Consider the following 23778-nt stretch of genomic DNA (forward strand, 5'->3'; position numbering starts at 1 on the left):
CCACCCCCGTAGCCTCACCGAAGCCACACCCACCCCCGTAGCCTGCCCCCCCCCCCCCCGTTGCTGGTGGGACATGGATGGTCCTGCCCCTGCCTTCTCCAGCTTTCCTTGCATATCCCAAAGCAGGGGAAGAGGGCTGAGACCCTACCCAACTCACATCTACAAAAGGCAGTGAGCTGCTGGGTTGAGCTGGTGGTCAGCACAAAGCCCACGCTGAGACTGGGCCGTTTCCAGCAAGCTAGCAGCACTGGCTAGCTGCTGTGAGGGGAGACTGCCTCAGACTCAGAGCTCACTGCAGCCTGGGATTGGTCCAGGCCCGCGAGGCAGGGGACAAGCGCAGCCAGTCCCTGCTCCGCTGCCTCTGCCGGGGTAGGCCAGAGACAGTGGGGGGGGGGCTGTTCAAGGGGAGCTCTAGACAGCAGCCCTGCCTGCGCAGAGTGTCACCCTGCCCCCCCACCCCTCATCCCACCCCTCACCCCACCCCCGTATTAAGATAGTGGCAAAGGGCTGTCTAAGGTGTACGATGTCTCAACAGGGGGTGGAGCTGTGTTCTACTGAGAGAAGACTCCAACACCAGATGCCCTCCACCTGGGCCTCAGGATGAGCATGGCCAGCCCTGAGCCCAGCAGTTGGGTCCTAACCCCAGGGGAGCAGTCAGGGCCTGTGAGGAGTCTGGGAGTGTGGGGGTGATGGGCAGTGCTCTTGGAGGAAGGGGCGTGGCTACCCCAGGTCTTATCATTGCTGGGCTCTCTCCTGCCCTCCCTCCCACCAGCTTAGCCGCTGGGCATCTTGCTGACGTGAGAGGAGGTAGGAGCAATTTGGACTCCCCACCCTGGCCCCAGGAACACCATCAAGCTCCCCAAACAGCACACAGACCGCAGAGGAGTGTGCTTCCGGGGGAGGGGCACACCTAAGCCGGTAGACTGGGAAAAGAAACGGGGGGGGGGGGGCTGACTCTGAGGGCCACAGAGTGGGAAGAGATGAGGAAGCTGGAGGATGACCCTAACCCAAACCCTAGGGCCCTACCCCCCCCACCAGCTTCTTACCAGCTGACTACCCCCACTGAAAGCCGCAGGGGTCACTTTTCATGGGTGATCAAGCAAAACAACAGAAGCCAAATGTGGGCTCTCATCAAAAGATGTGAGTCTTAAACCCAGCTTTTACTGTGTGGCCTTAGGTAACTCACTAGCTGTCTCTGAACCTTTCGTTGATTTACCTATAAAATAGATTAGCTTCAGATTCTGGCCTTGCGGTTCCTGAGGAATGTAGGCTCTGTCCTTTAGCCCTGGTCCAGAGCACAGAGCTGGGACCTTCCTAAAGCTACAGCTGTTAGCCCAGGAGACTAGCTGAGGAATCAGCAGAGGGTAGAAGGGGGGGGGCATAGGCAACTTGATCCCCTCAGATTCTTCTGCCCTGAGAGGAGGAGGGAGGGCCTGTCCAGTGAGAGCAGGAGCCCTGGAGGTCAGGTAGCTTCCCAGCTGGACTCCCTATGGAATGTGCTGGAAATGTCTTAGACTTAGCAATTATCTCCTAAGCAATCCTTCCCTACACCCAGAAGTCAGAAAGCCTGCCCACAATGCAAAGTCACCAAGGGCAAGTTGGGGTAAGGCAAGGGTCACACTGGAAGGGACTCAGTGGGTCCCAGGGACATCCTTCCAATGTATCTCGTATCTCCTGAGAAGGGATCTGAACTCACCTCCCCCACCCGCCCCATGCTAGCCAGTCTTGACCTCCTCCAGGAGTGGGGTCACACCCGGTCCCGGACGCCCAGTGGATAGCACATCTGCTTGGAGAAACCCCATCAGGCCCGCATGTCTCTGGATGTTTGACCTTTCCCATTGCTTCCAGGGCAGCATCTTTGTCCCTGGACACGAGAGCCGTGTCACCAGAATTCATTGGCAAATATAGCCACGGCCTTATCCTGCTCTCTAGGCCTCTAGGAGAAAGGTTTGGGTGGTCCTTAACCGGGAATCAAGGAGATGGACAGAGCAGTCCGGGGATCCCTGTTGGCTAGGGTTTCGCTGTATTTACTGGCCCAACAGGGCTCTCTACTGTGAAAAGTAGATCTGGGGAGGGAAAGCAACCTACTCAAGATTTTAAAACCACGCAGCATCGGGACCTCCCACCCACTTCCCACCACTCCACGGCACCAGTGTTGGAGTCTGCCCTGGGTACCGCTCCTCTGCACATGGAGCTGTTCTCCACTCTAGAAGGGTTCGTGGATTTCCATCAACCTAGTGAGCACCCGCACAGACCAGGGAAACCTGCAGGGCCGAATCCCTTGTGTTCTTCCACCCGTCTCTGCCCTCTCCTAGAACACCCACTGGTCTTACCTCTGAACAGGGGCAGCACACGGGTCCCGAGGTATCTATCTACTCAGCCTCGGCAGGGACTGGCCGAGGGCAGGGCATGGAGAGGCTTTAAGCAGGCATGTGGGCTGGGGCCTTGAGAGCCGGGCCCTGTGGTGGGAGGAATGTGGAGAAGATGGGGGGGGGGGGAACGACACAATAGGGGGTGTTGGCTGCTATTTTGGCAGGTGCCGGGCACAGGGCTGAAGGAACAAGTACCCAGTGCCATATAAGCTCATGCGGTCCTCCAGCTGCCCACATAAGCTATTTAAAACCAGAGCAGATATGCTGGGGACAGAAACCAGCTGTCCCTCTTGAGAACCCTGATAAAGCAGATGCCAAAGTCCAGGCCCGGGGGGTGGGGGTGGGGGGAGGGCCGGGAACAGAGCTGGGGACAGAAGTCAACCTCAGAGTCACCTCAAGAGCCTCAGAGCTAGGTCCTGGGGAGCAGAAGGTGAGAGCTGGTGGGGACAGGGATCTTCTGGGCTGCTGCTGCTGGGCCAAGGGACCTCAGGCAGGTGACAGGCTCTGCAGGCCTCAGAAAGAACACCTGGAAAGTTGTCTCCATGATCCCCAAGCCACAAGCCGTGTCCCTCTCACAGGAGTGAGCTCTCCACCTGCCAGAGGAGTGTGGGCACCAGGCCGGCCGGCCACTCCTTAGGCTGGCGGCAGGAGTATGAGCCGGTGCGGAGCGTCGTTGGGGTTTCCCCTCGGGGTTAAAGCAGTTTTGCCTGGCTTGCCCACTAGATCAAAAGGCCCATAAGATCAGGACCCAGCTTTTGCTGTAGCCTGGCTGTTGATGCCCACCAGCCCGCAGAGGGTGACTGGCATAAGGTGGAGCTCAGGGGATGATGAAACCATAAGAAGAAAGTAAGTTGGGAGGCAGCTGAGCTCTCTCCATGCCCAGAATCCTCAGCAGGTCCCACCAAAGCCTGAAGAACAGATACCTCCACGGACCAGGCTCACCTTCCCAGGTGCCCCAAGCCCTGAATGCCGGACCCTTCCAGACAGTGTTAGTGACTCACTCTCTTGTTTCCACACTGGGCTCAGCCAGCCTCTGCCCTTCTCTCCTGGCCATGGGCCCTGCCTCTCTAGTTCCAGCAAAACTTTAGAGGGACAGGGCTGCCTCTGTGTGTAAGGACCCTCTGCATACAAGATGTCCACACTTGTAGCCAACTCACCCATTATCCAGCTGACACAGCTTGCCTTCCCATGATTCCTAGCAGCCTCTGAACCCAGTGACTTTGATCCCCAGCTCTGGGCTTACCGCAAAGCTATGTGTGTCTCTGTGCTGCCTCAGGTCAGTAGCAGGCCCAGTGGAAGCCACAGGCCTGGGGGCAGCATCCCAGGAAAGGGAGGGCTCAGGAAAACTTGGAGGGGGGCTTGGGAAAGTCAGGGGGGGGAGACTAAGAGGGATAATGAAGACAAAGCCAGGCTGACCTCACAAAGAACATGGCAGCCAGCTTTTCCCTTCCAGTGGAGCCCACCAAGCCCCATTTTGCATTCTATTTCAGTCCAGAATCTCCCAGAATTTAGGATTTTCTCTTCCTAAAACCTCCCTGAATTTAAACTACTTTCCAAAAAGGCCAATGGCCTTTCAGACAGGCCATCAACCCACATACAGCAGCCTCCTCCTAAAAAAACAGTGGGTTCTTAGTATCTGGGGACCCTAAGCGTGGGGTTTCATCCAGAGAGCCACTACTGGGCAGCCACATTGGCGCATAGTAGGGCAGCTCCAGAAGCAACTTGGACAGTGGTCATTACAAATAATCATGTCTCTGCAAATAGGCAGGAAATCAGAAATGCGGTGATCTCAGCTGGTGTATGCCCACTGGGATACCCAGCCAATGACAGGATGCTCCTGGGGTCCCCAGGCCACAGCAGCAGCCGAGTAGGGAGGGGGCTCACCTCCAGGGGGCACCTCCTACAAACGCGTGCGCGTGCGCACGCGCACACACACACACAAGCATGGTACAGGACTGGAAAGGGGAACCCTGGGGAGAAAGATAGGGTGAAGGTATGTATGTGTGTGGCAACTCTGCACTCTTACATGTTTTTATTTTGTGTGTGCTTTGCTTGCATGTATAGCCATGCACCAAGTACATGCCATGCCCACAAATCCCCTGAAACTGGAGTTTCAAATATGTTAGGTGCTCACACTCGAACCCAGGTCCCCTGGAAGAGCGGCCGGGGCTCTTCGCTGCTGAGCCATCTCTCCAGCCCCCAGTACTGTACTGTTAAATCACCAAGCTGCTGGTGAGCCTACCCCCTTAATATGAAAGAAATTGGGAACGAGGTGTGTTCCTCTTTCCACCAAAGCCAGTGACCCCCTCTCCCCCGTGACCCCCGCCTCCCTGCAGCCGACTCCAAAGGGAAGCAAAGGCATCCGCGTCACCAGCCACTTAGACCTGAGAATGAGTGAGTTTATCACATTCTTCCTGAGAAAAGACTTGTGTGGAAGTAAGAGCAGTAGTAATATAAAAAGGCACGGAGCTCCAGATTGCGGGGAGCGCGTGGGGTTGGGGGGAGCCGGCGATAACAAAGCAGGGAGATGTAGGGCATGGGCAACACCTGGTGCCTTTCCAGTCTGGCTTTGAAAAGCCTCAGTGAGCAGTAACTGGGTCTAGGACTTAGTGAGGTGACACCACAGGTGTGCAGAGTGCCTGCTGGGAGCAGACAAGACAGATAACTCTGGGGCTGGCAAAATAACCCAGCCTGACGCTGGCAGCGAGCAGGAGGAAGGGACAGTCTCTGGACAGGTCAGGGAGACTCCATGGCTGACGTGCTCTGGGTCCTTCTGGGTATAGGATATATTGTGCCTGCAGCCAGAGCACGTCTGTCCCCCCAGGCAGGGCTGGGGGAGGGGCCGCAGAAGTGTCACTCTGGCCCCCAGGGGCCCTGGCCAGACTACTGTCTGAGAGGCAGAAAGGGAACGAGGTCAGTCAGCAATAGTCAGGGGTACTGCAGGGCAGGGGCCGGCATGAAGAAGGCCCTTGGGGTACATGTCTGCAGAGCTTGTCACACCTGTGGGACAAAGGACAATTAGAACAAGGAAATTGGTTTCCTGGGGCTGTGGGGGAGGGCACCTCTGGACAAGAAGATAACCCTTTGGACAAGCAACTTCCACCCACCCTGGGTAAGTACCCGGAAGCTGACGGTTAGACGGCTCAGGCTTTGCCAAGCTATGGCTCAGCCAAGCCAATACAGGGCTCCCATCATCCTCATCTAAGCACGTAGGGATGGGCAGAGCCTGGGTACTCAGACCACGCAACTGCACGCGTCTGGATAGGTCTGGGGGGGGGGGTCTTCCACCGCATCGCAGGGCTGGGTCCCTTCTGGCTCACTCACCTCGGCATCCAGGGACATGGCAGGCTTGCTTCCCCACTGGGCCCTCCTGGTGACAGATGTCTCTTTCTGTGTGTCCTGACCAGGGCATCAAAGTAGAGACCAAGATCTCAGGGGTAAAGAGGGACTCCGGGTCCCCACATGCCCCCTACTCCAGGTGTCTCTGTTCTTTTGAAGGGACAAGGACCCACACCTCTCTTTAGCTCTCACCAGATCCACTTCTGAAGTGACCCATGGCCTATCCCTCCTCTGACCTGACATGTGGGTAAGGGTACCTGAGGGCCCTGGTCTCCAAAATCCTGGGTCTTGCTTATCCACAGGTTAAGTCTTGACGTCACAACCCCTGACAGTCGCAGATTCTCCTAGGAAAATAAAAAAAAAAATCCCACCTTAAGGCTCAGAGTCTGTGACAACCCTAAGGCCCTTCCAAAGGCCCCAGAACGGGGACAACATTCTCTCCACCAGCGTCCACTCAGCACAAGCTGTGTGTACCTGGAAAAGGCCCCATCGCCGGAGTTCTGCACTCAGTTAAGGAGATCCAATACAGAACAATACAGGCCCAGGCTTCAGGGATGTCAGCCTGGAGCCCCAGCGGCTGAGATCTGGACCTCACCTTTCGGATGGTTGGTTCTGTGCGGTTCTGGCCTGCCAGCTCCTTCTCAAAGAGGTGACGCCTGCTGGCTACACCGGCAGGAGCCACAAGGACCTCAGTGCGGGAGGAGCCTGGGGACCTGACGGATTCGGATCTCTGTAAATCGGTAATGCGAGTGGCTGAGCCAGGACTGCAATTTCATAAATAGAGCCCTCAGCCCCGGCAAGGCTCCGCCCCGGCAAGGCTCCGCCCCGGCAAGGCTCCGCCCCGGCAAGGCTCCGCCCCTGCAAGGCTCTGCAGGAAGCCTCTGCTCCTACCTGTATGGCCGTATGGTATCTCTCCAGTTTCTCTCCTAGCTTCACCGTGCTAGCTGGCAGCCTCACACTGGCACTGCAGGACGGGGAAGACAAACTGAGGTGAACCAGCTGAGACTCTGCACCCCAGGGAGGTCAGGCCTGCCGCCAGGGCTTGAAAGCAACCCACCCCACCCCCTATTCTCCTGGAAAAGAGGGAGGGCAGCGACTGAGGAAGTCGCCTCTGTTGCAGAGTGGTTTGTGATGACTTGGTCAGGGTGAAGTCTGTAGACTCTGGGGACTTTCACACCTTGGAGGAACAGCCCGCCTACTCCACAGGGCAGCTCAGCGCCAGACACTTCCCATTGCTTCCTTTCACCCCTTGCCACCTCCTCTCTCCTCAGCTCTCACAGGCGGGGAGGTCATTACAGCCTGGAGCTCCCACCCTGGGAACACACTGCTGCCCCTGCAGCTGCCTGCCCGGGTGGCCATGTGTTAAATGGCCTCCAGTGAGCTGCCTGAGGTTAGCCACTGTCCTGTGTGTTTGATCTCTGTTCCCCGGTCCCCACCCCCAGGCCTGTGTCTAAGAACGTAAGCCCTGATTAAAGGTTTAGCAGGGTAGGTAGTCCAGCCCGGGTGGAAGAAACTTGTAACACCAGCACTAAGTTTTAGATCTTATTCATGTTTGCCCCCCCTCCCCCCCCCCGGGCAGTGTAGCATCCTCCATCTACTTGGCTCAGCCTTACAAGGGTAGTTACCAAACATGCAGGTTCCCGGACACGACTCTAGGCCTGCCACAGCTGAGCCATTTTCTTCTTCGTCCTAACCATAGTCTCCCCTCTGGAAAGTTCTCTTACCTTCTCTCACACCAACTCTAAGATAACCAAAGCCTCCTCCCACATCAGAAGCCCATTAAAGCTGTGTGTCCTCCAAGCAACTCTCCCAGGGACCACAGGACAAGGACACAAAGCTCTCATGGTACTCCCCCCCACCCAGTGTCACCTCACCGAACCCCAGGACCTCCTACCAATCTGGTCACCTTGCCAAAGCTAGAGTCCCAAGCAAAGCCTGTACCTCCCCTAATGTGTGCGGTGGCACAGCCTAGCACAATGGTGCAATGATGACAGGTGAAGGAAAAAAGAAAACAAATCATGGGCCCCAGGCAGCTCACCTGCGGGTTAAGGTTGTTTCTGAGTTGTCTTTCCTGGGGCTCATCTGAAAGAAGGTGAGTGAGGGTATTAGGAAAGCCCATGCCCGTCTCCAGTGAGGAGTCTAGTTCTTACTGCATCTTCTTCCTGGGAAAGCACCTGCTCCCCTGCATGCATGAACCCAAGCCTTCATTAAACGTCTTAATCTAGAAGCGCCGGCCTTCACCCTTCAATGCTGGTCCAAAGCCTTTCCTCTGCCACCTCACCCCAGCCTGGCCAAGTTACCTGTTTCGACCCATATTCCCATCTGCCTCTCCACTAACCAAGAGCCTTGAGGGTGCTGGTCAACCTCAGGCACCTGCATCAAGGCACATTTAATCAATGGATTAAATGAGTAGATAACCCAGTAAGCAAAAGAACCAAGACTAAGTACTGAGACAGACCAGACTTCCCAATCTCACAACATGGAAGCAAGTCAGGGGCAGAGAACACTGGAAGGAAAGCTGGGTGTCCTGGCCCGCCTCTTAAGGAAGCTATAAGAGGTCCATGACAGGTCTGTCTGGTCTGGCAAGTTCTTCTTCCTGCAGTTCTGATCTTATCCACTAGGTGGGGCTGTCTCCATATGCATTTTCCAGGTCTTCAACCTTTACTTACAATGATTCATCTGGTTTGGGCACCCATCTAAATTCAAAGCTCCTCTTTAGTCAGTCTCTAAAGAGACTTTCTGTTGTGTAACCTAGGCTCTTGTGTAAGGGTTTCCTTTGCATGCTCTGCAGTGGATCGATGGCTAGCCCTCCCCACACACACACACATACACTCTTACCCGGAAGGAGATGGTCCTGGGGCTGGAGCGTTTAAGGGAACTGCTGTAGGTAAGCAGGGTAGGCGAGGGTATGTCTGCCTCTTCATCCTTGCTGGGGATTTTTACCTGAGTGGAGGAAAGGTGTCAGACAAGAACTCACAAGAGTAGGTGCTCATAAGCTCAATCAGTCCCCAGGCTACACTTCCAGGGGGACCTCAGGTGGCCTGGCTCATCCCAGAAGCTAGAGATGTGACAATCAGTCAACCCTCCTACTCACTGGCCTGCCTCTGCTATGTGTGACCATATAGTCTCATGATGCCCGGCCTCCAGGCAGAACTTTAGTTTTGGAGGGCTCTGGGTCTCCCTAAGAGCTTGCCAGCTAGTCCAAGGGTCCCATGCTTAATGGGTGCTGGTTTCCTCCGTGGCTCTGTGGTAGACAGGTGACAAGGTTACCCTGGCTCTGAACAGAAATAAATGGCCTGGGTGCTGGAGTCCAGGGCCTGGATGAGGATTCGGTTGGGACCCCAGGTGCCCTCTGCAAATGGGTCCTTTCCACTACAACAACCTACCTCTGACTCTGGGTCCTGTTCAGACAGCAGCTAGGGATTCTGACTTGCTAAGAGGGAAAAACCTGCCGAGGCCAGCCCAGAAGTGGGAGGAGAGGAGAAAAAAAAGGGAGAAAGGGGCAATGCCAACCTGCAGTGTGATGGGTGGGAAGCAAGGGGCCTTCGTCGGAGCATCTGAAGTGCCCTGCTCTGCAGAGGAAGGCGGGCTCTTCCCAGGGACAGCCCTCCCTCTGGGCTCCCTTGCGGTGACCTGGCTTCCCCCAGGGGCCTGGGGCTGCTCTGCCGTTGCCTTCTTTGGAGTCAGCTTTGTCTCTGACACTAGTGACTTCTCAAAGAGAGATGCTTTCTCTGACACCAGCCGCCGCTCTTGCATCTTCTCAAAGACCACGGCTTTTTCTAGAACCGGAGTGGATCTTCTCTCTGGTGCTGCTGTCTTCAGAGACACGAGTGTCTTCACGGGGACAGGCGACTTCTCGGATGCACTGGTCCTTTCAGGGACCAGCTTCTCTGGGCTGCGTTTCTTCTCAGGCTGGGATGCTGTATCTGTGGCCACCCCCTTCTCTGAAGGGCAGGCTTTCTCTGAAGCCAGTCTCTTGGCAGGCACTGGAGTCTTCTCTGGCACAGGCGATTTCTCAGAGACCAAGGTCTTCTGCTGGACCACTGCCTCCTCTGGAAGCCCCCTTTCCGCTGCTCCCTCGAGCTCTCTGCTCTTTATGTTCTCTTCTTCCCGGGCCCAAGGGCCTCGCTGCTCCTGACTCAGTCTCCGTCGAGGCAGGGCTTCCACTTTCCTCTTAGGCACAAGGGGCTGTGTCAAGGTCTGCTCGGGGCCTGGGCTGTCCTTTTCTCCCTCTGCCTCCAGCCTCTCCTGCACTGGAGCCTGGGCAGCCTCTACCACCTGACGCCTCTGTCTCCGTTCCTTCCGAGTTCTAAGGATGGCTTGGAAGTCCTCTTCCTCATCTTTGGAGACTGGAGGCGAGGGCTTGGGGGTCTCTGCTTCCTCCACACTGGGCAGCCTGAAACAAAAGACGCGGGGGGACAAGGTGGACAGAATCAGGTGACATCAGGAGTGAGGGGTGACCCTGGCCGTAGCTGACTCAATGAGATGCCTCCGGGGCCACCAAGGAGGAAGCAAACAAGTGAGACCCTGCTCGTCCTGCCCCACCACCACTATTTTAAAAACAATCCCTTTTATCTGTTCTGTATGCTGCACTTCCGAGGGGTCTCTTGAGCAAGGCACCCTGGGCTCCAGAAAAATCACAGATCCCTGTCTAGTGTACACTGAAGTGTTCCTTGTCCAACCACAATCGCTAACACTAATCAAACAACTGCTTTGTAGGTTCTGGGCCCCGGGGCAACATTGGCCAGGAGGGCTCAAAGGAATGAGTTCAGTCCAGCAGAGCCTAGAGGAGACCATGGCAGCTAACTGAGAGCTAAAAGGAAAACCCACAGCCTCTGAGGGACCATTCTCTTATCCTGCCCGTTGTAGGGGTATGTCTGAAACATGGTGGCGGTCATGGGTTCGGGTCAGTCCAGGGACACAGCCTGGTTTTTTTTTGGGGGGGGGGGATGTAAAGGAGCAAAAGCAACATAAAATAATTGTGCAACACTCAGAGGTCCTGGTCCCCTGCCACCCTACTTTTCATGTGATTTCCGGCAAGTTAACTTACTGTCTGAGCTTTTCAATCCTATAAACTGAGCTTGTTAGGCAGTGGAATGAGACCCATCCTGTGAGAGCGAAGTCCTAGCACACAGGCGGCATTCAGGAAGTTCTGGGCCCTTTCTTCCCCTCATAACCCCCAAACCTAGATGTCAAGATTGGTACCCTTCTGCTCCCCTCGGAAGGGGGATGATCATGGTATGGGGAGGTAGCCTGTTTAGGAGAAATTTGACAAAGCTGGATGAACGCTGAGACCACACTCACTACTGGGCACCGTACCTCGACGAGTTATCCAAGCACGCTTCCCCAAATCTCTCCTGCTGTAAGACAAGTTTCTAACAGTGGCCTCTCAAACATCACGAGGACTGAGAGAGCTACACACATCACTAAAATGTCCAGCAGAGTGAGACTCATGGACAGGTCCACCAAACACCCCATGAGTGTGATGACGATGACGGGGATCATACTCGGTCTGAGGATGGGTCTAGGGACTATGAGGAACTGGAATTTCATCTTCCCACCATCAAACTTATCCCTGAACCAAATCTCTAGCAGATCAAACAGATCTCACATAGTCTTCTGGAGTAGCTAGGTCCCCCACTTCCACTCAGAATGGGGAAATGATGTTCAGACTCTAACACAACCACATACCTCTCCACGGATCTCCGAGCTCCATTCTGGGTGAGTTTTGGAGATTCATCATCTGTGGTTGAACTCAGGTTGCGGCGCCTCCGCCTGCGCTCACGCTCCTGTTCCTCCTCATCCTCCAAAGTCCTCTGCCGGGCCAGGCTAGGGGAAGGATGCAGGAATCAGCAAAGCCCTGAGATGGGTGAACACCTTCCCTAGCCAGACTCCCACAGGCTTGGAGAAGACAACCACCTCTAGGCACCCCTGGGGCACTACAGTGCAGATGGCCAGGACAGAGATGTTCTAAGGACAACTGTACACCACATTTCCCAGACCCAGGATAGAGAACACAGTGTAACATTGAAACAGTGTAACATTGAAACAGTGTAACTTTCTTTGATCGCCTCTAGTTCCGGCTAGCCAGACAGCTTCTAAGTACAAACAAACACATTTCCCAGACCCAGCATAGAGAACACAGTGTAACATTGAAACAGTGTAACATTGAAACAGTGTAACATTGAAACAGTGTAACATTGAAACAGTGTAACATTGAAACAGTGAATCACCTAGCTAGATGACTTGAGCTCAGGGAATTCCGGTTACCCTGCACTACAGAGAGAATCTCTATCAAAACAGGAAAATAAAAAGTGTATATCCATCTACTACATGTTAAAATGATCGCTTTTGGGTGTATTAAAGCAAATGAGATATATTATTTAATTTTCCCCTTTTCCATCTTTAACATGGCTGCTAGAAAAATTTAATTTTTCAGTGCAGTTCCTATCTTCACAACTTGCAGCGATATAGTCAGATCAGTGTCTCTGGTTGGCGCCACTTTGTGACCAGCTGCCCTGGATTAGAGGGTACTGAGCAACACCCCTAGACACCAGCAGCAGCATCGCCCAGTTGAGACAACCAAAGACATTTTCCCGCACTGCAATAGCCCCTTAGGGTACTGATACCTCCTGGTGAGCACCATTGGGCTGGATTTTACTATGGGAGCAGAATGTCTCTGGATGGTGGTTCTGTCTGAAGGGAGAAGGTGACCTTGACAAGGTCCTCTCTCTTGATGGACAACAACTGAGAATTGTCTCAAAGTTGCTCACTCCTCACAAAAGCCCTTAGTCTCTGGGGTTGGGGTAAGGATACACTCAAATGAGAGTAAGAGAAAAGCCATTACCACCCTTTCACTTCTCAGGGGCTATCTTCTTTCTGCCTGGAGCAGCAAGGCAACTCCAATATTCTATGTTTGGTTTCCACCCCTGTGACCTTGCATTTGTGGGACTAACTAGACACTTTCAGGCAGCCAAACAAGCCCCCACTAATCCAGTCATCCAGCCAACCAGTCATCTGGCAATTCAAGCAACCCATGCACTTGCCCTTCTTGCCACCCTCGTTCACCCACCCCACCCTACCCGAAACCCACCCATTGCTCACTCTCAGCCCATCTTCCCTTCAACCACCCAGACAAACTACAAGTAAACCCGGAATGGCTCTAACGAACGGGACACCCTTAATCTGAAACTAAGTTTGAGTATTAAGGAAAGTATGCCTTGGCGTATTCCTTTTTCTTATGCATAATTTTATCCTTGAAGAGGCAACTTTTTAAAGGCACATTGTGTTGGCTTGCTACTGAAGAAGGGAATAGAGATAAACATTTCTTCAAAGGGACTTCTGCTTATACATATGTTACAATGAGGATGTGTCAGCCAAGTTTATTTCACTTATGAGGTTTCTCAGAACGGGGAGAACACATCTTTTTAAAGTGGTTTAGTCTGTTATGGTAAAACAACAACAACAACAACAAACAAACAAAAAACAACAAACCAAACAAACAAACAAAAATCCAAAACTCCTGGGTGTCAGCAAAAGACAGAAATCAAAATCCTAGATGGGGGTGCGGGGTATCCCTCTCATTGTCCTAACTACCCCGTTGCAAAACTTACAATTTATATGCACTGAATTGCTTCTAAAGTGTATGTGTGGACCTCTGGTGTCTGCAAGGCAGGCTCGGCAACCTGGTCTAGGGCAAGTCATTGCCTTCCCTTCTTCACTTTTGAAGAGGGCTATGGCCCTCCTGGGTTAAACATCATAGCTATACAGCCAGCATTACACAATGCTTTTGGAGTGCCTACAGGCTGGACATGATTCTGGGAGCTAAAATCCAACAGGAAAGAGAATAACACATCACCCCACCCTTCATGGAGGCTACGGGAGTCAGACAGTAGAAGCAAGGACACAAACCAGGACAAAAACAGTTAGACACGGCTGATCGAAAGAAATGCTTGGGTATACAGTCCTGGCTCAAGAGAAGGAGTCAGCAGTGTCATGCCTGGTGGCACAGGGTCCCTGGGGGAGTGCAGGGCCCTGGCTAGTGTAAGAGCTGATGCTCAGGGGAAGATGGCAGGCTAGGGACAGCCTACAGTACAGAGGAGCTAGACGGGGGATCGGGGACACAGCCTCGAGGTTTGAAGGCCTCTGGAGTCTGACATGGAGGCCAACAACTGTGAAAGAGCCAGTGTGAATGTCACTAGCAGAACCCAGGACTCTCCCCTTCCTGAGAAATCACCGTGTCCTGCCTTGATGCAGAAGAATAGAAACAGGGAGCCAGTTGTGAGCCCCTGAGGGCAATCTACCCATCTCCCTGCATAGGTAAGGGGGTGTCTGATCATTACCCCAAGGAGAGACCTTAGAAGAGAACCTTCTGGAATATCCCAATCCCACCCTTTACAAGAGCAACCTCTGCTCATCTGAGTCACAACTGTATTCCACCTCTATGCAGATGAAAGAGGGCCAGGGTTTTCCCCTACGTCTTTGACCATGGATCTTAAGCAGGACTCTGCTGGGCCTTCACACGAGCCCTGTAATCCTTGTATGTTTAAGGACTGAGTCTTCACTCACCCCCACACTGCACACAAGCCTACAGTCCATCTCTTATGAGCCAGGGCCTGGTGTCCCACCTCTCCTCCACCAACTTCCGCTGCCTTGCAAATGAGGATACGGCTCCTTTTCTGACTCTGCATGCCCCTGCCCCTGTCCTAGTTGGGGAACAACTCCTACCCTCCAGAGAGAGTCCACATCCAGAGGAAAATGAACACTCCCCACCCACACCCGGCAGGGCTGGGCTGGAGCCTCCAGGATTCCTTGACCATGACCAATACTGTTCTCTTATGCTGCTCACTGCCGCTGGGGAAGCAGGGGCTTTGTTTGCCCTCCGCTGGGGCCTTATGTGATGTGCCATCAGCCCAAACCAGGTCTCCTCAAACCCCACTCATACATGACCAGGTTGGGCCAACGCTGGCTGCAGAAGTCAGGGCCAGATGTCCGCTAATCTTTCCAAGCTTTACATCCAGACCCCAACACTCAAGAAGGGTGATATGGTCACCAATGCATGGTGCTCAGAAATCATGAGGCCACCTTCAACCCCTGACATCCAGCAAAACGGATTATTGTCCCCCACCCCAGCAGAAGAATGCTATCGCCAATAAGTGAATATTATTGGCCTCTAAAGGAAGAAATGGACGAAAGTGGAGGAGAAGGAAGGCCAAAGGTCAGATTCCTTATCTCCGGTAATAAATCATTTTTTGGGGGGAGGGAGCTTAAAACAGGGCTTGAAATTCAAATATAGTGGAAAACAAATCTATAAGGAAAAGAATGGGGATGGGGATGGGGAGTTGGCAGTGAGTCTGAGTACTCTACAAACACCACCATACGAGGCACGGTGTTGCTACCACCTCCACCGAGGCTTGGAGGAGTCTGCAATGTTATAGAGAAAGCATGGCTACTAAAAAGAAGGAATCAAGACCTCCCACCTAAGTCACCCTCTGAAAGCTTCATGCCCTAACCAGGACACCAAGGGCCAGGAAAGATACCCCGCAATGCTGGTCCTAAATCAGAGCCTTAAAGCTGAACATTGGAAAGGAAATGAGGGGCAGTGCAAAGCAAGAGCAGGGGCAGACAAGCTTGGGGTGCAGTTATGAGAACAGAGGTTTGGGGAGAGCCAGCAGCCAGCCATGGAGCCCTAGAGCCAGGCCCGATGTGGAACTTGCAGGCTCTAACAGAGGTTTGACAGCTGGCCCTGCAGGCTAGCCAAGCAGCTCCCTATTCACCCCCTTTCCCCAACCTTCTGGCCTTCACTGGGGACACTGCACCTCCAGGTGAGGCTGCTAAACCCTCCCCACTCCTAAATCATAAACTCCACCCTCTCTTGTGGATGACTAAAGACATCACTGCCTTGTTACACTTAGGAGGAGAACCCATTTCGCCCGACGGTCACAGAGAAACCTAGTACAGGGCACAGGAAGGCTAGCTCTGCTGCTCTGCTTTAAATGCCTAGAGGGTTTGTGACGAGGCCCCAGAAGCATTCAGTGAACCCCGGGGCTCTAGGGGCAGCACCTGGGAAAGTGCAGGACAGTGGTAGGGCCCTCCATGTGGCTGTGACTGGGGACACAGCCACAGTTCCTGAGCAGGCAGGCCTCAGACTCCGCTTCCACACACTAGGAGCTACTGCGGGTGGTCCGAGGTCCCTGCCGCACCAGACAGTCCAGAGAGACATGAGAGGGCTGTTAAAGGGCCTGGCAAGGAAATGATTAACCACCGGCCTCCTAGTCCCAGGCTCTCAGATCCTCCCTTCACCCCCCACGGACAGGCTGGCATATCCTCGGGCGATCACCAGATCAGCACATGGAGAGAGGAAGACCGGCCAGGGCAAGCAGCTAACCACTGCCCCATCCCAGGCCTGCAGTTCCTGAGCCTCGCGGATGAGGACAGTGAGTGCAGGCCCACCACATCTCCGTTCTAGTTGAGGCCACCCTTGTCACACCCTCAGCACAGGCCTCCCCAGCCTGGAAGGCTTGGCTCACGGTGACTCACAGTTCTTTCCTGCAGCCGGCTGAGGCTTGTTACTCACTCAGAGAGCAGAACAGGAGTGGCCCTCTGTTCCAGGTGCCTCATCAGGGAGACGGTTGGCAGCAGCTGCATCTGCCCACGGCTTCCATGGAGGCTGGAACTGGGCAGGGAGGCCAGACTAGGTCCTCCGGTGGCAGGGCTGGTTCCCCAAGGGTTCACTATCACCTAGCCTGGACATCCCGTGGGAACTCAGCCCCACCCCTGCAGCCACATGAGTCTGTGTCCAGCTGAGCAGAGGACAAGCTAAGACCAGACCTTGTTCCCATTAAAAATCCTAGTGCCCCCAGCCAAATCCTCTACACAAGAGCATGCGTGCACGCACGCAGCACACACACCTACACACACACACACACACACACAGAGACAGGCTTTTAAACAAAAAATAAGTAAATAAAATAAAATCACAGACACACACCGAGCCAGGTTTTTAAAGAAAAAAATAACTAAATAAAATACAATCACAAACACCCTCATCAGTCTGGGCACTTGGAGAAAAAGAGAGACAGACAGACAGACAGACAGACAGAGATCTGTCTTGCTTTTTAACCTAATATGCAGTACTGACATCTTCAACAACCATTTCAATGGCGCATCCAGGGAGCAAACTCAGCTGCCCACATCCACATCTCCTCTCTACACAGGCCATAAACATGCTCTCCCACACAGAAGCTGCACTCCATGTATCTGAGCATGCATTCATAGGTACCGATGTGCCCACACCCAGAAACAAAGACACTCCCGCACCAGCCCCATGCACACTGACCCACAGAGTCCAAGGCCATGTCCCTGCACCAGCTCCACCCCAGCACATACCTTCCCTGGGGTGTGTCTGACCTCTAAGGCAGCCTGGGTTTCCAGAGCTTTGGGTCTCACTCACCCAGAGGAGGCTTGCCTTTCCCCTTCTCTAGATACTACCGGCCTCTCTGCACTGAGACTAAGGGCAACCATGTCCTCAGAACAGTGTTCTTGGGTCTGAGGAGATGGTCTTCAGACCAAATGGATAAGCTTCTGTGAGGTACTGACATTGGGGGTGGAGAAAACAAAAACAAAAACAAACAAACAAACAAACAAAAACCCAAAGACCTCTGAAGCCCTCAGGGAGACCCCGAGGGGCAGTAGACCTTAGGTGATCTGAAAGAAAACTGTGTGAGAGATGCCTGGATAAGCAAGGCCAAGGTTCCTGTGCTGCCAGACAGTTGCTGGGCTGCACTTACAGAGCTAGCTCTGACCCCACAGGAGGCCCGGAGCCCACTTGACAAAGGCCAAGAGCCTTGCTTACCCTGGCTGAGCCTAAGGAATGGAAAGCCCCACAGCCTCTGCTCCCTTAGGACAAAGGATGCATTTTAAGTCAGGGACTCAGTGGCAGGACGCGGAAGAAAAGATGCTCCTTTCTACAGTTCTGGGGAGGGAGGGGCAGCTCCAAGAGGAGGCAGGAAGAGAGGGGGGCTGCCTCTTGGATACCCACCCCTCCTAGGCTTCTCTGGCCTTGATAAACTGTCCAGCAGGTGGGGATGGCAAGTACAGTTTCTGACCCGCTGGGACCACAAACAGATTGCAGCACAGACGGGGAGGGACAGCAACTATCTTGTTCCCGGTGGCGTAGATGCCACCCCAAATGCAAACTCAGAATTTGAGCCAATCTTAGGATGGGGGAACTGCTTTCTCTGACCCGAGTCACAGACCCGGGCTCGGATGGCTCCATTAGGTGGGGCTAAAGGACACTTCCCCGACGTATTCTAAAAGTCTTAACAGGGGCGCAGGGACTGGGGGTTCACTCAAGAATAAGGCTTGGGGTTAACTCTTGGACCTTCCCAGTCCTGTAAACTGTCCCTTTGCCCTCACAGACAGTGGCACCCTGGGCTGTCCAGGCTGCGGGCCAGCCTTCCCCTGACCTATTCTTTAGGACCTACGGAGACAGAGAGCCGCGGAGCAGGGAGACCACCTCCCTGTCACCTGCGGGGTCGAGAGTGGTCTCAATGCTGACTCCACCGAAGAGCAGGGCTGCAGGCCTGTGTCCCGGGGTGCAGATCCGAAGAGGAGAGGCTGCCCTCGCCCCCCCCCGCACCGCTCCCCCCCCAGTCCCGGCCCATCCGGCCTCGGCGGCCGCTCTCACCTGGACAGCGCGGACCAGTCCTTCCTGCTGACCGACATGCTGCCGAGCCCCGCGGCCGCCGCGCTCCGCGCTCACCTGCGGCCCCTCCCCCGCGCCAGGTAGGGTCACATGGCCGCTTATCTCAGCCGGGCTGGGCCCCGCGCCGCCGCGCTCCCATTCGCCGGCCCCGGGAGCTGCCTCCGGGGTGTGGGCGTCCCAGACAAAGCCCGGCTGAGCTCCGCCGGGGCGGGTCTCCAGCGCGGCCGCTCTGCGGGACTGCCGCACCGGGCTGCGGGCTGCACCGAAGCCGGGGCCAGCGCGGGGCTGCTCTGCCGCTGGGGGCCGGGGCGGGACACTTCCTCCTGCCCAGAACCAGTTGGACCAGCTTGGCGCCGGCCCGCGCCTTCCGTCCGAGTCCCGGCGCCCGGAGTGCCAGGGAGTGGGGCGGGGGGCGGGACCCGAAGAGCGGGGTCAGGCTGAACTCGCTGCCTGGAAATCGACTTAGTCCACAGAAACCCAAGAGCTGGTAGCTGAGCAGGAAAAGTTAGAGCGGGTACCGTAAACTTGGGTGTGGAGTGCCGGCAGCTGTGAGGAAGTGGGCCGGGGTAGGGGGCGGGGGTTGGGGCGTCGTAGAGAACATCCCAGGAGTCTAGAAACTACCTCGAAGACTCCCTTGAGATGAGCAGACACTGCGTGAGAAACATCCCCTAGAAAGCCAGTCTCTCTCAAAAGGAGGTTCAAACCCACCAACAGGGAATGCACAACAGCTATAAACAAACAAACAGACGCATAAATAAATAAACACATAAATAAAAAACCATGTGCACCAAAGGCACGGTCCTTGCTCTCTGATACCCCACCCCACCATGGGCTAAGGGGCAGGACTTAACTGCCATGGGAGCAGAGTTTGGCTCCCCCGGGAAGAAAGAGGGCCATAGACAACTGAAACTAATTTTGCACCAACCTAATGCAACTCGGACACCACCCACGGGCACCCATTTGGGTGGATACAGCACCAATAGCTTTCCTCACGGCTAACTACCTCCTGGCTGAGCAAGCCAGGGTCAGGTAGCTGGATGGGAGGATTTTATCTTCCCTGAAAGATCCGAAATGGTATCAACGGCTCCTGCTACAAGCCCTGCAGGTTGAGAAGTCAGAGAGGGCAGACTCCAGAGGTCCACTTGCCTCTGCATCCTGAAGACTGGGAGCGCTAGAATTAAGTCCTGAGCCACCACAATAGGCTAGGGGCCAGGGGGGATTAATCAAAGGTAGTATTATGCAGGAGGTGGGGTTAGCATCGGAAAGCTGAACTGTGAGGCAGAGATTGACATGGCTGGTGGTTCCTCTCTGCCTGGTGTGAGAGAGCGGGATTGAGTAGAGCCAGGGATTCCAGAGGACTGAGGGAGGAAGTTGGCTACAGACCACAGAGGGTTTCTTGACCTTTTAACCTGATAATTAGTGCTCCGTTTGAGGAGCTATCTCTACATTGTCATGAGGTCAGCAGCACCCAATGCCAATTTGAATTAAAGGTGTTAGTTAGAAGGGGCTATCGGGAAGACCATCCGATGTCGGTGTGGGACCTCAGCAGATGGCTTGGCATTGTGTGCCCATAGCCCAAGGGCAGGGGTTGAGCAGGAAAGAGGAAGCAATGGGTTTTCATCAACCTAGAGTTGGTGTCTGCGCCCCTGTCCCGACTCCCCAAACTTCTTGCAAAAGGAATCTCCCCTCAGTGTTCCCTGAGCCCTGTGCTGAGTGTTCCAGGTGCTCACGAGCAGTTTGGAGAGTCACACTAACTTTATGGTACAGAAGAAAATCTGTACCACTGAAGGTGACATTTAGGGTCTGGGTCAAGGGGTTTCTGGGCATCCGGGACCCCTGGCCTCTGGGATCAGATAGAGCCAGGGTGTGGTGTCCCAGCAGCTCCCAGACTTGCAACTGGAGTGTAAATGGTACAGCTGGCAACGGTAACCATGTTCTTGCATTCCTGGATAGAAACACTCTCGGGCATGAACACCAGAGGAGAGGCCCATGATATTCAAAGCAGCTGGGAAGCAGAAGGGATGAATCAGGGATGACTTAAAGACCAGACCTGTGGTACCACATAGCTTATCTGGGAACAGAGATGGCCACACGGTTAGCAGACAACCTATACCAGGATACACAAGACAAGAGATGATTTAGGTCCCGACAGGATGGAATAAGAGTTACGCTACTCAGAACAACATGTGATTTTACACTGGATGAATTACTTGTTTCTGAGATTTTTTTTTTCCATTTAATATTTTTGGGTCAGAGCTGACGACCACAGGTATCTGAAATTGTAGAATGCAAACTCTTGGAGAAGGGAGACTCCTATAAACACAAAATAGAAGATCTGTTTATTTACCCCTATGGAGAGGTAGGCATATTGATGCGGGAGGGGCCCAAGGGTTTCAAAGGTATTTCACCAAATCCTAGATCTGAAACCAAGTGGTTGGGAGTCGGGGTGTAGTCCGGTGACTGAGATCCTGCCTGCATGCCCCAGAGTTCAAACCACCGCACCATGAAAAAAACAGTCCACACAAGGGTACTCACATCATAATTCTTTATTAACACAGATGTTTAAAGTGTTAGCGTGTGATGGTCACTTCCTTCATGGAAAATCCATCAAGACGAAGCCTGCTGTGGCTGGGAAACCCCTGACCAATGGCAGGGCTTTCTGCCATTTGTCAGCCAAAGATGAGGAGGTCAGCCTCTTCTTCCCTCCCTTGAGGTTCTGAGACACCCTGCAACAGACATTCAGGCTCCGGAATCCCCCCAAACACAAGACTCACGGGGCATCTTTTCCAGGGAGGCTAGAATGGAAATCTGGGGGATCCCCAGCCCCAGCCAGCTGACCTTTGCACCGTGACATTTCAGTCCAGGCCCCATTTTCTGTCTCTACTGAGTAGCCACTGCCTTTGGCACTGTTGGAGAAACAGGGAAAAAAAAAATGGACCAACAGCACCCACATCCTAAGGACCCAGACCACTGCCCTGGCTTTTGGTTACTGAAGCAAAGTTGTCACTGTCTTAACTTGTGACTTAGGAACCCCAGAAGCCAGAGTAGTGTGTGCCTCGGGAGGATCTGAGTTCAAGGCCAGCCCAGACTACGAAGAGCCCTTGCCTTAAAAGACATTAGAAAACAATTAGCACACAAAGGCTATTTTAATACTAAAACAGCAACTTGGAGGTTTGCAGGCTTTGGAAGAAAGGGCGGCTGTTTCCCTTTCCCTGCATTAGCATCTGTGGTGCTGGCCCCTCGGCAGAGCACAGTCCATGGGCTAGGGTCACAAACACCCTCGGGGACCATTGGCGCCACAGCATACTGAGTGTGTACCCCAGTAGCCAGTGGCAGCCTGCTCCGCATGGTGTGCCCCATAAGCCAGCTCAGCCTTTCTCTAAGCAGCCATGGCATTCACACCCTTTCCCCCCAGGGGCTCCAAGTTGAAACACCTGCCTGTCACCCAGGGGAGGCATACCTCTCCTGAACCTAAAGCAAAGGGCCAGGCTCACCCAGCCTTTCCTGGGCCCACCAGTGAGGGAGGACACTTGCTGGCTGGGTCCTGAGATGGATAGGTTCCCCAGAGCCCTGGCCTGGGCCTCTGGCTGGAAAAAAAAAAATCAATGATTTCTTACAATCAGTTTTCCAAGCAGACTGGAGTCAGAGGGCCTGTGTCCTAGTCCCACACAACCTTGAACAAGTCACTTTCCTTCTGGATGGTTCCACACATTGACTTGCCACACTCTGAGCCAGCGCCATGGGGACACACACGTCCACCCTGTCCTGCTTGGCCTTGGTGCCTGGGACCACAAGCCAGCTTGGGCATCCCATATATCCTGGGAATAAAGAAGCCCCCTGCCCCTCCCTGTCCCACAGGCTGGCAAACATTTTGAGAAAAGAGATTCCTGAGCAGGTCAGGAGAGGAGAGGAAGCTGCATCTACACTGGTCCCAGAGACCTGTCCCAGACTTCCGCAGCTTGGCCACCCACCTGGAACAAAACTGCCCCCATAGCTGCCCAGCCTAGAGCCCTGTGGGGGGTGTGACTCACTTTGCGGGGGGCCATTGTGGCTAAAGTTTAACCTGGCCCCTCCTTCACAATGACACTTTAGCCCCAGAAGTTCTGAGCACAGGCTCGCCCTAAGCGCACCAGTCACTGAGTGAGACTTCAGACACACTGCTGCTGGGCTTGGGACCCCGGGGACCAGTGGGAACAGGGCACCTCATGAGAGAAAGGGAAGACACCAGCTGGCCTCCTGAGAACTCTAAGGCAGGCAGGGTGGTAGTAGGTGGCACCCTGCCCTAATTCCTAAGGAGGAACATCTGCAGAGGGAGGCATGCCCACACAGCTGTTGTGGGTTTGTTCATACCAGATATTATCCACGAAGGTCCTGGGCCTCTACCCTCAGCCTAGGGCCAACTATTTGCAGGAGACCTCCCCTCTGGCCACGTGGGTCTGTCTTGCCTCTCACAAAGGCTTTCCCCCTTTGGCAGGGATATGGGAACTCTCTGGTATACAGGTAGACTCCAGTGGAAATCCTTCCCCAACAGTAGCTAGTTGGGCTCTGTTGAAGCAAGATGGGTTCCTAGAAAAGCATAACCCCCAAGGCAAGTGGAACTGGAGTCCCCCATGAGGCCACAGCTGTCAACCTCTGGCCCTTATATCCTAGTGTCCTAAAGCCTCCAGGGCTCCGTTCCTAGAGCTCTCCCTCCAAGCTTTCCTGAGAATGGTACCTGTGTCCTTGTTATCACTGCAAACAGTGTGATGGGAATAATGAATGAAAGTCTGGGTGCTGGAAAACTCCCTCAGCAGAGCTCCGCCTTCCTCTTTGCTTTGTGAAGTCATTAGACTCCCTGTGTGCCTCGTGCCTCCCTATAGATTGGGGATGGGGACAGCGCCATCTCACAGGGCTGATAGGAAGGTTAGATGACTACAGTATCTAAAAAGCAGGGCCCAGTGCCCGGCACACGGTCACATGCCACGTGTGGGAGCTTCCCATCAGTGAGAGGCCCCAAGGCTCACTGCTGCTTAAAGCCATATCCAGTTGCATGGACTGTGGACCTCCACGCAGAATCAGGACTCTAGAGCTATCACGCTTCCCACCCCAGGCTGCAACAAAGGACCCTTTACAGAGCTCCTCCGTGGCTGAAGCCTATCTTCTCCTTGCCATGGAGGGTCTCAGTCTTCTCCATAGAAGTGTGGGTATCCGTCTGAGTTCTAGTCCATGCTCAAGGAGATGGCCCAGGGCACCGGAAGCCGAAGAATGGGGCTGGTAACCTTCTGGAGTTCTCTGCGTGGATCCCGGGCACTTTCCCAGAAGGCCATAGGCTTAGGTGTGTTGGAAGCCCCACCCCCTCCCAGCAGCCCTCTTGTATACCAT

General features: G+C 54.2%; 1 protein-coding gene across 1 annotated transcript; it reads right to left on the reverse strand.

Annotated features, from left to right (window-relative positions):
- Nucleotides 1–5351: 5351 nt before the first annotated feature.
- Nucleotides 5352–18467, reverse strand: Lad1 (ladinin 1). Its single transcript, XM_051183210.1, has 10 exons — nucleotides 18400–18467; nucleotides 11403–11540; nucleotides 9225–10107; nucleotides 8550–8654; nucleotides 7750–7793; nucleotides 6603–6675; nucleotides 6307–6441; nucleotides 5969–6055; nucleotides 5697–5771; nucleotides 5352–5372 (listed from the first exon to the last, which is right to left on the reverse strand). Exons 1-10 carry the CDS (start codon nucleotides 18435–18437, stop codon nucleotides 5367–5369), a joined length of 1584 nt encoding a protein of 527 aa, XP_051039167.1. The 5' UTR covers nucleotides 18438–18467; the 3' UTR covers nucleotides 5352–5366.
- Between the last annotated feature and the right edge of the window lie 5311 nt (nucleotides 18468–23778).

This window comes from Phodopus roborovskii, unplaced genomic scaffold (assembly GCF_943737965.1).
Source record: "Phodopus roborovskii unplaced genomic scaffold, PHOROB, whole genome shotgun sequence".
NCBI lineage: Eukaryota > Metazoa > Chordata > Mammalia > Rodentia > Cricetidae > Phodopus > Phodopus roborovskii.